The sequence below is a fragment of the Lolium perenne genome, chromosome 4 (genome assembly GCF_019359855.2).
Source record: "Lolium perenne isolate Kyuss_39 chromosome 4, Kyuss_2.0, whole genome shotgun sequence".
Classification (NCBI taxonomy): domain Eukaryota; kingdom Viridiplantae; phylum Streptophyta; class Magnoliopsida; order Poales; family Poaceae; genus Lolium; species Lolium perenne.
In genome coordinates, this window is record NC_067247.2 from 356932620 (window position 1) to 356944056 (window position 11437).

At 44.5% G+C, this 11437-nt stretch overlaps 2 protein-coding genes across 2 annotated transcripts; one reads left to right on the forward strand and one right to left on the reverse strand.

Moving 5' to 3' along the window:
• LOC127296883 (pentatricopeptide repeat-containing protein At5g15280, mitochondrial) lies at positions 1-7927 on the forward strand. The gene is made up of 7 exons (XM_051327113.2): positions 1-426; positions 509-4674; positions 4767-5540; positions 5668-5752; positions 5838-5973; positions 6876-7300; positions 7397-7927. Exons 1-2 carry the CDS (start codon positions 374-376, stop codon positions 4290-4292), a joined length of 3837 nt encoding a protein of 1278 aa, XP_051183073.1. The 5' UTR covers positions 1-373; the 3' UTR covers positions 4293-4674; positions 4767-5540; positions 5668-5752; positions 5838-5973; positions 6876-7300; positions 7397-7927.
• A 541-nt stretch (positions 7928-8468) lies between these two features.
• On the reverse strand, positions 8469-10852 carry LOC127296882 (pentatricopeptide repeat-containing protein At5g15300). The gene has a single exon (XM_051327112.1). The coding sequence runs from the start codon at positions 10802-10804 to the stop codon at positions 9209-9211; it is 1596 nt and encodes a 531-aa protein (XP_051183072.1). The 5' UTR covers positions 10805-10852; the 3' UTR covers positions 8469-9208.
• Between the last annotated feature and the right edge of the window lie 585 nt (positions 10853-11437).

An 11437-nucleotide genomic window follows, 5' to 3' on the forward strand; every position in this document is an offset into this window, starting at 1 on the left:
CTGCTGGGCCCTGTTATCTGAATCTTCGCCTACCTAGGCCCAGCGGCTCGGGGGCCGCAGCTCACTGCGTACTCCGGCGAGGATCACCGCGCGCCTCCGCCGTCTTCTCACCCGCCCCCACGTTCCCTCTTCCGGCTGCCCACGACTGAGACAAGCTCCGCTGGCCGGGCCCACCACTCGTTCCGGCGGCGCAATCGGCGCGCTGCCGTCAACCCTCCCCCCGGCGCTCACCCGGCCCAATCTGACTTGCCTGCCCGTCTCCGGAGAATACGGAGTGAAGAGGAAGGAGACGCGCTAATGGGGTCGCCTTCCAGCGCCGGTGGGTGAGCGATGCGGCAGTCCCAACCGCGAGCGACGTATAGGGAGGGATCACATGTGGAAGGCATGCCAGTTACGCCGAGCAATCCATCTATGGTGCCGTCCAAGGTGCGTGAGACAGAGCTTCTAGCTCCAGAAATGCATTGATGTTTATGCTTGAATACTAACTTTTTTTGTTAACCAATTCCAGTGCGAACGTGGGGCGAGAGTCCAGGATTGGAGACAGAGGTTACGCCAATAATGTTCCTGAACTGAACTCCGACAAAAGGAGCTTGTTGAAAGGTGAATGCTACTACACATTGGGGAAGAAGGAAGGTACCTCTCTGTGCAATTCAGCCATCGCCGGCGCTTCAGAGGAAGCTGGATTTAATATTGAGCGTGAAACTGGGGAAAAGTGTGAAGCTGATGTACATTCGGCAGTGAAATTGTGCTCGGGTATTGGGAAATTGGTTATATCCAAGTGCTCATTCATTTTTGACAGTGGAAGAGACACCTTTGATGGAAATTGTAGCTTGCAAGATGTTCTTAAGCATGGTCTCTGGCTCTCCCCGGAGACCCTCCGCAGGTTCTGGCGTGCTTCACAGCTGAAGCCTGAAGATTTTCTTGACATTTTGGTCGGTTTTGGACATGGTGCTGCAGAAGTTAGAAACGTGAGATTTCTATGGAACTTGTACAGGTGGGCTTCGTGGCAGAGTAAGGACTTCCGGCATCTTCCAAGGTCCAATGACATGATGGTGTCAATACTTGCACATGCTCAGATGCTCAGCCAAGCTGAATCATTGCTTCTCTTGCTGGATGATAATAAGGCTCTGACCGATGCGAGTGGTCTGTTCAGTCAGGTCATCCAGGCGTTTTCAGAAGCTGGCCACCTCAACAAATCAGTGGCACTTTTTGATCATGCAAGGCATAAGTGTTTGATACCTTCAGCCTCGTGCTATCAAGTACTTCTAAATCTTATGGTCAGAAGGTCAAAACAGGAGCTAGTTGTAAGAGTATATTTGGACATGCTGGAAGTTGGATTAGGTTCTTGTACGGAAAGAAATATTCTTGATTTTGCTATCAGTGCTTTAGTCAAGAGAGACAAATTCTTACAAGCTATTGGTATAATTCGGCAGTTAAAGAGTTTGAACATCGAAATAAGCAAGGGATCATTGTTAACTGTTGCAAAAGAATTTTGCAAGAAGAAGGACACTGGAGATATGATGAATTTCTTGGAAGAATGGAGGTATTTACCCGAGCCGCGTCTTTGCAATAGAATGCTTGCGTCTGTTTGCAAAAATCTTGGTACTGACGAGGCATGGTTTGTCTTCCAGAGACTAGAAGCCTTAGGATTTACCCCAGATGCTACAACCTTTGGAATTTTCATATGCCATAGCTGTAGAGAAATGAAACTCAAAGCTGCATTCCTCTATTTATCTGAGTGCTTTTCTAGACATATTGAACCTAAAGTTTGTGCTTATAATGCTATTATAGGTGGTGTTTTCACTGAGGGACTGTACAGACATGCAAATTATATCCTTGAAGACATGATCGAAAGAAAAATAATGCCCGAACTTTTAACATATAAGATACTTCTGGCAGGATATTGCAAGTATAGGCAGTTCGATGATATAGAAGAAATCTTGAGAATTATGAAGGTCAATGGTGTAAATGGTCTCCCCTCTGGAAACTGTGCACTCTCTAAAGCTTTATCCTTTCTGGGGCTGGACCACTTAGGAGTGAAGGTCAAGAGAGATAATGCCACTGGCTTTCCGAAAGCTGAGTTTTTTGATTCAGTAGGCAATGGTCTGTATTTAGACACTGACTCTAAAAGGTTTGAGACTTTGTTGGCGCAGATTCTTGATAATGCTTTTTACTCAGATATTAGCGCAGAGATAGTCAGTGCATGTCAGCAAGGTGATGTTGCAAGTGCTCTTCTGGTGAAAGATGAAGCTTTTCAACAGGGACATGACATTTCACCAGCTAGCTGCTCAGAACTAATAAAGTCTTTGTGCGTTAGCCCTGCACATGTTATGGATGTTATTGACCTAATGGAGGAAATGCCTTATACATTTGATAAACTGGATGCTCAAACTCTAAATTTAGTCATCCAAACATTGAGCACGAATGAGATGTCAGCTTGCGCAAGATTGGTTTTGGACAGGTTATTCAGAAGAGGCTTGCCAGTTAATCAAGGTACTTATACTTATTTGCTTACAGGCTTCTGCACAGAAAGGAACATAATGGGGTTTTGGGAATGTTGGAATGTTGCAACAAAGTTTAATTGGTCACCTGACAGCAAGGATGTGATGCCCCTCATCAGCCACTTGTGCAAATGGGGAGTAATTGAGGAAGCTTTGGAGCTTATAAGCATGTTGCTCGATTGCTATCCTAATTTGTTCCTAAGTGCATATTGTGCACTTCTCAAAGAGTTATGCAGAACTGGTTACACTACCGTTGGATGTGCGATGCTGGAGGCACTCCTAGAAAAGGATGTGGTTGTGGGTCGCTCACTAATTTATAGTGTGACAGAGGGCTTTCTAAAGGAGCAGAAGACTGCTGAATCTATTGGACTGTATGACATGTGCCTTAACAAAATCAAAATGTCAGATGTGTTTACCCGCCAATTTCCATTCTCTTCACTAGCATGCTTTGATGCAGAACGATGCATGGACTTGGTACAGTCTGTGATGAAAATGGAACGTTCTGATGTCTCAGCTTGCAGTTGCATTGTGAACGAATTACCGCATACAGGAAAAGTAAGTGAGGCAATGTCGGTTGTTCAAGCCTCCACTTTGGGAAAGAAATTAAGTGACAACTTGCTAAATTCCACCCTTCAATCATATTGTTGTCTAAACAGTTGGAGAAAGGTTGATGCAGTTATTTGTATAATGCTAAAGATACACGCCAGCATTTCTATTTCTAGCTACCGCTTTCTTGTCCGCAGAATGTGTGAGCAAAGCCAGTTTTCTAGTGCGTTATGCCTTAAGGAGCTAATCCAACAGAATGACAAGTCAACGGAACTTATTTTATACAATATTCTGATGTTCTGCCTTTTTCAGAGAAGAAACAGCTTGCAGGTTCATGATTTATTGAAGGATATGAAACGTAACGGTATTTCTCCAGACAAAATCACATATGACTTTCTTGTCTACGGGTTTAACAAGTCCGGAGATACCGATCGTTCAGTCAGTGTGCTTGATGCTTGCATTGCACAGGGATTGACACCAAGCAACCGCAGTCTCAGAATAGTACTGAATCACTATTGCAAGTTAGGGAACCTTGAGAAATCAATAGAATTGCTTCATCTGATTGAGGGGAGGGGATGGAAGCATGGTTTAGTGATTGAGATGACTGTCATTTCAGCACTTCTTTCGTCTGGAAGATACTCTGAAGCAAAATCATATCTGAACAAACTGAGCAGAAGTGCACTAATTATATCTGACATCACTTTTGATGCCCTAATCAAGGAATTCTGTGGACAGGGAGACTTGGAAATGTCTGTTAATCTGATAAATAAAATGTTAAAGAATGGTAGACTTCCAAATGAAGCTAGTTACAGCTCTGTTATATACAGGCTATGTGTATTGAAAGAATTTGATCAGGCTCTTGATTTTCTTGCTGAGATGCAGTTGGAAAATCTAATACCAAGTGAGATCTCATGTGATGTGCTCATGCGTGGCCTGTGTGCCATGGGAAGAACCACTGATGCTAAGAAGATTTTGGAAATACTAATGACCTTTGGTTCCGCACCATCGTTTGGCATGTATAGAACTGTTTTTGATAACTACTCTAGGTGTAACAATACACTGGAAGCCGCAAAACTTCTGCATGACATGCAGCAAGCAGGACACACACCGAAGTTTGAGATGCAATGGTCTGTGATAAGCAATTTAAGCAGCACTGGTAGGAAGACTGAAGGATATGAACGACCAATTTTGTCAAACCTTATTTCTTCCAGTGAGTTCCCCATGAAGAATAATAGGAGGAAATGATTCTTGTATGCAAATATATATCCAATGCTGATTGCAAGGAGATGATTGATGGCAGTCATCCTACGAAGAACCCCAAGGCAGTGGTGGCACTGCTCCTGCGACCGCACAGCATCTACCATCTCGCGCGGTTTGGCTGGTGTGGCCGCTGCTTCTTGCAGTAGTAACCACTGGCCCCCGGGCTTCTGTTTTTTGCAGAAAAATTCTACTCTATTTGTGTGAAGTATAACCTTGTTGGCTTCCTGAATGATAAATGGGTTAGATTATCCAAGTCTACAGAAAATGACACAAATTTCTTTCTGTTCATCTCAGTTGACCCTAAGAAATTGTGTCCTGGATGCACCCCGACCATTTGACATCACCTTTGTTGACAATACACAAAAAGGTAATACTTGTCGTACAACTTTTTTTTGGTTCTATTGATTCATGGAGCACTTTCTTAAAGAATATGCATGCTTGTGTTCTTTTACCTTGCAGGGGTCTTACAAGCTCTGCAGCGAGGGGAAAAGACGTGCACCACGATAACTTTATCTCCAGCCATTTGAAGCTGGTCGTCAAAATCTTGCTGTGTTTTGACTTTTCTCATGACAGCATTCGTTTTCCTCTCCCACCAATTTTGTTTATATAGAGGTGAGCATCCTAATACCTGCCCCAGTGTATTGTAAAAAAGGACCACCTCGTGAGTGAATTGTCAAAAAGGACCACATGCCGCCGGTGGCTGTGGCGGCAAGTGCGTCGAGATGGAGCAGTATCCTAGACCCGATTGCAATATCAAGAGGAACTTCAAGACGACCAAGGATCGACACCCAACACGTCCTCTATCATTCGGACCTCTTCTTACCAAGCTTTCAGGATCTAACGGAGGAGCCCGTCGTCCCCCTCACCTGGAAGATCCGGACATGTTTCAGGCACACGTCTTGGAACCTTTGGTGCAAAGCGCGCCCTACTCTCCATGTTGATGACATCCCGGTCAACGACCCCAGTTACTTCATGGATTTGCCTGAGCTGTGGGATTTCAGCGCTGCAAAATTCACACTGAGGAATCTCACAGCAGTTCGCCCAACGCTCAGCATTCACTGTAGCGAGCTTGTCTACCTTGTGTTGAAGGTAGGGGCTAATGATAACAAGGCGTGGGTGCCTGGGTGGCTGGTGTTGATCTTCGGAACAAGACGGTGGAAGTACTGTCTTCTAGTTTCTGCGGGAGGCCCTTCCTTCGTGTACATTCTCTGGATATCTGAATACAACTCCAAGGTATCTCTACACGGTGACATGAATCTCTCAAACTAACTGTATATTATTATCTATATTTCCGCCTAGCTATTTTTTTAACCTAATAATGGCATTTCACATCGTTGCTTTCTCGTTATTTTCCCTGAAGGTCATGTGCCCCAGAAGATGGCTGTGGCCAGAATTGTCCATTGAATCGTTTTCTTAGGCAGGGGAATATTATTCAAAACAACCCGGTAAGTGGTAGTCATCTTTATGTGTACAATTTTCAGTATGTATTCTAAATGATTTAATTTAACTATGTCTGTACGGCAACCCCAGCTGAACATTTCCATTGATGAACACGGCAATGGCATGCACCCAGTCAACAGCTACATATTCTAGCCACAGCTCGTTGTACCACTGCCGCACGGCTTTCCACAAACACAGCAACACAATTGCACTCCATCAAGATCAGGTAATAACATTTTCCACGCTTGTGCATGCTGCTTTCCCTTTCTTTACCCTTTCGTTTACTGAAGATATTTAACCCAAAAATATCAGAAGTTATCAAACACTAGTCTTTTATAGTTTGATGTCATCATTTTAGAAAAATGTGCAAAAGTTTTTACCACCATGGTGGCACACATGGATTACAGCTGCCAATATTACCATTAAGATACTAAGCTGATCAAAATTGCATGTACATATAATGTTTCACACTCTTGTTGCGAGCTCCTCTTGTTGTTGAGGCCTGAAATTTAACAGAACTTCCAGTAAAGGATTGTGTGTAATGATAGAGGACCATTTCTTCAAGTTGTGACTTATGTAGCCCTCTTCAAGTTGTTACTTATAAACCGTCCTATAAACTTAAAAAATATTGAACAGTCAAATCTCTAACAGGTAGGAGCTTCTCTTTAGCATCATTATCAAAAGGGATAGAATTGAAGCAACTATATGCGTTAGAAACTGCATCCTTCTTTTGACATGCACAATAAATAAGATATACCGTCCTATAAACTAAAAAGAACACTATGGGAAAAATTATTGAACTTAAAAATATAGCTGATCAAAAGTTTGTTTCAGCTCTTGCTGAAAGCGAAAGATAAACCCTTCGTTCCATAATTCTTATCGTGGTTTTAGTTCGAACAAAAACTACGATAAGAATTATGGAACGGTGGGAGTATTAAAGGAGAGAGTGGAAAGTGTAAATAAAGTTCATGTGGTAAAGCTGAATTCAACCTTCTGCAAACGTGAGGAACAGGTCACCAGCCGGTGATTTCCAGAGCGTTACTTCATTCATGAACAGTGCGCAAAATAATTACTTTGGTTCTATTGGAGGTAGTATACATTCTTGATTAATAGCATTGTTTGGTGAAGGATATGTTGGCCAACCATGGCTGGTAATGCCGATGGACAATCGCTTCCAGCCGCAGATGCCTCTGGAGTTGGCGTACCCGGCTGTGCCCTTCACACACTGATGCCTCGGATGCCGATGGATGACCGCTTCCTGTCACAAATGACTCCGGTGCCAGCATCCCTGCTGTGCCCTTCAACACTCTGATGCCTCGGGTGCCGATGGATGCCCCCTTCCTGTTACAGATGCCTCCTGTGCCCTCGTCCCTGGCTGTGCCCTTCAACACACTGATGCCTCGGGTGCCGATGGATAACTCCTCCCTGTCACAGATGCCTCCGGTGCCAGCTTACCAGGCTGCTCATCATAGTTTACCATAAGACTATAAGAGATTAGGTCCTGGATGCATCCGAGCCAATTGACGTCACCTTTGTGGACATTACACAAAAAGGTACATATATATTTGCTTACAACATTTTTTTGCTTGTATTGATTCTATCATGGAGCAAGTAAATGACATGCATGCGTGTGCTCTTTTACCTTGCAGGGTAGGGTCTTACAAGCTCTGCAGCTAGGGGAAAAGAAGTGCAGCAAGAGTACTTCCATGCTAGCACCTTGAAGGAACCATCAGGACCATTACTCTTGGATCAGTGATGAGACAAACCGGCACCAACCCAAGGGATCTTCAGAGCTGTCGATATCCTTCATCTGGAAAAGAAAGAAACAAATGAAGAAAATCAGCATCTTCATCGAATGCTGAAGAACTGGATCATTTGAAAATAAAACATTCATAACCTAGTGTGCACAAGCTTTTCAAGAGTTTGTCATCTTTGTGCGATGAAACGGCAATGGTTCATGATAATGTGTTTATTTATAGCTAAAGAAACATTGTTACAAAAGCATAAGATACCTCAGCCTACCTACACAGCCCCTTTCATCTCTCTCATTGTTCAAAGATCAATCCGAAATGCCCATCGGGAAAGCCAGATGTGTTGTTCCTTGTGACAATTTCTGAACATGCTAGGCGCTGTATTTCCCCAGTTGCCAATATTTAGGCTATAGTTTGGTGTTTCTTACAGTCATTGCCTTTTTTTCTTGTGGTGGCGGTTTTTTTTTTCTTCAAGGTGGGGAAAGGCTGGTGTCTATCTGGATATCAAGTGGCCTTCTGTTAACTAGACTCTGCACCTTTTGTGTCAGCCTGAAATATGTCAGCCTGAAATACTGTGTATGTGTAAATCATGTTTTTACATTTTCTGCAATTCTACTTTTCCAGATTCCTTTAACCTCTGCTGCTTCTATCTATCCATCTCTTGGAATTTGTCATGGGACGAGCATGGCCTGGTCTGCATCATGGTGCTTGATTCCAATTTGCATAGGAACCTAACATTGTTTTTGCCTGACTAACATGTACTTTCAGATTTTGCATATGAACTAACCAGCCAATGTAGATGTAGTCCCATTTACTGTAAGCAACTTGAATGTAAGAGAAATAAGCGATCCATGATGAAAATTAATATACATATATGACTGATGTCCAAGTCAACAGAGATTTTGTTCTCCATTAAGGAATTACATAATTGCTTTATCACACCCTTTTTGAAGACGTAGCTGAGACGTGGTGGAGGGAAGGAGAGTGGCTGGCTGTGGCCATGACCACCAACTCAAATTTTCAATATAAAAAATAAGAACATTTTAAGTTAAAACAGAGCAAATGACAATTACTTCCATTACAGTACAACTTTACAGAGGGAGTAAAAGAAATAAAGTTATGAATAGTTAACAATTCTGTAATAAATGTAGAGCGCAAAATTGCTCAAGAATAACTACTGCAAAAAAAGATTATTTGCAATTTACTTCAGCCCATCGCAGTTGTTTCTCTCAACTGAGCAGATGGATAATGCATGCATGACCCTTGCTCGAATTTGCTTTAGCTCGCTGAAGAATTAATCGTTCCTTGCACAATCACCAATTGTCCACAACCCAGTGCAGGGATCTATGGCAGCTCTATCCTTTGTATTGCTCAGGATGTCATGAGTAATTGTTTTTCAGTGTTAACACCACTCCGGTGAGAATTAAGTACAGCATCCACTTAGAAGTCACTGTCCAACATTGTTTTGCATTGAACTGATAGTTGTTTCAGCTAGCCTTTTCAGCTGCATATAAGCAAAGGCAACCTTCAGTAACGTCTTGGAAGACTCTAGCCAATTTGCTAATTTAGCATGACAATAACATTCAAGTTAGCATCTTTCCTGTCACCTGCAGATGCATCCACATCTCAAACTTTATCAGTGCTCGATGCTCAGTTTCTGACACAGAAGCTGGGAGCTAAAAATCCTTTCAGTCAGCGATGTGATTCCAACTATCGGAAGGACTGCATTGCATCCTTGGCGCTGCCATCTACAACCGTGCGGCCAGCCTCCTTGTTGACACCGCTGTCATCCATTAACTTCCTCATCTTCTCCGACTCTAGCCATTCCCCGGCTGAAGCATAGATGTTCGAGAGGAGCACATAGTCCCCACTGTCATCACTCCTTGCCTTCAGCAATTGTCTGTTTGCGTGCTCAGCCAGTTCGATCTCACCATGAACCCTACAAGCCCCAAGAATAGTCCTCCAGATGACAGAATTAGGCTCAACCTTCATGGTGTCGATGAACTCAAATGCTTCTCTGAGAAGCCCCGCACGACCCAGCATGTCAACCATGCAACCGTAGTGCTTGACATTGGGCTCAATCCTGTACTGCTGTTGCATCAAGTTGAAGTACTCACGTCCCCTGTCAACCATCCCACCGTGGCTGCATGCTATAAGGACAGCGACAAAGGTGATCTCATCAGGCCTGACTTTCTCTTTCAACATTTTCTTGAATAGATCTATGGACTCAGGGACATGGCCATGCAGTGCCAATCCTCCTATGATCGAGTTCCAAGTTGAGACATCCTTATCTCGCATCACCCAGAACACCTCCAGTGCACTCTTCATGCTTCCGCATTTTGCGTACATGTCGATCAGCGCATTTCCCAGGACGACAGTAAAACCAGTTCTGGAAAAATTCTCTGAAAGAGAGGAATGCAACCTTCGGCCAACATCTAGATCACCTGAGTTGGCACAAGCTGACAGCAGGCTGAGCATTGTGACGACATCAGGCTTTTCGCCCATACTTTGCATCTGCTCAAACAGTTCCATGGCATTCATGTGCGAGCCACAGCCCACATACCCAGAAATCATGGCGTTCCAGGACACGACATCACGGTCAGGTACCCGGTCGAACAGCTCCCTTGCTTGTGCCATCTCCCCCCGCTTTGCATAGGCGGTAATCATCACGTTCCAAGACACAAGGTCCTTCACAGAACACTCTTCGAACAGCTCCCGGGCAGCACTGATGTTCCCTCTCCTAGCACAGCCGGTAATCATCGCCGACCAGGCCACGGCATCCTCGCGCGCCCTGCGGTCAAACAGAGCACCCGCAATTTCCAGCTCTCCACAACTGGCGTGCATGCCGATGAGCGCGTTCTTGACGAACGCGTCGGACTGGCATCCAAGCTTCACAACGTGGGCGTGCAACTGCGCCCCGGTGCCACCGGCGCCCATGGCAGTGCACGCCCGGAGCACGAAGGGGAACGTGATCTTGTCTGGCCTCACGCCGTCGCCACCGCGCCGGTTCATACGCGTGAAGAGGGAGACAGCGTCTCTGGGCGCGGCAGTGTGCGCGGCGCCGCGTATGAGGGTGTTGTACATGAAGAGGTCCGGGTGAGGGATTTGGTCGAACACGAGGTAGGCGTGGGCGATGGCGCCGCGCACAGCGACGGCGGACGCGAAGATGAGCTCACGGAGCGCGGAGGGGTCCGAGAGGAAGCCCCGGAGGACCAGCAGGGCGTGGACCTGCTTGATTTGCCGGAGGCTGCGGCAGCGCCGCCAGAGCGGCGGCTGCCGGCGCTGAGTGCTCGACTTCCGCAGCATCTGCGTGTCAAAGCGCGAGAGAGCGCGGCGAGAAGAGTGCACTTTCCCCTAAGCTAGCTGATAGCTACTGTACCTCCGATAGACTAGGACTTATATAAATTTACTTAAAAGTCAAAACTTACAAAGTTTGACCAAGTATAAATAAGAAAATATAAACATCTAAATACAACGTAAACAGCTGGTAGTATGTAACTTATAAATTTTAAAGTGAATCTGCCGCTATCTATCTGGTATCGTAAATTTATAGTTTTATCTACCAAACTTAGAGAATGTTTTAGCTCTGCGTGTATTCATCTATTTTGGTACGTATCGTGCTTAGATTTACTAATTATAATGTGTATCTGACTCACTTTAAAATGACCAAAACATCTTATATTTGTGAACGCATGGAGTAGATATGTTCATATTAACAAAAGGTTGGATCACATATTTCTCAATGGAGAGAATAATTGTTCGTTGGTGGAAATGTTAGCGTTCATGCATCAATAGGAACACAAATGCAAGGTTGCTGGCTCTCTCCTCACGTGAGCACCGGGATGAGCGAGATGTGGAGGGCACCCGCGAGCATTTTTTTTTTGTTGAGAAACACAGTTCTAACATATACATTCACATACATTTTTCTTGAAATGGGGA

What these genes read in the sequence shown, in the direction of transcription:
- LOC127296882 (XM_051327112.1), bottom strand. Translation starts at nt 10,804, where the DNA reads ATGCTGCGGAAGTCGAGCACTCAGCGCCGGCAGCCGCCGCTCTGGCGG.
- LOC127296883 (XM_051327113.2), top strand. Translation starts at nt 374, where the DNA reads ATGTGGAAGGCATGCCAGTTACGCCGAGCAATCCATCTATGGTGCCGT. An exon ending in CATCTATGGTGCCGTCCAAG is followed by an intron (nt 427 to 508) that starts GTGCGTGAGACA and finishes AACCAATTCCAG; the next exon opens with TGCGAACGTGGGGCGAGAGT.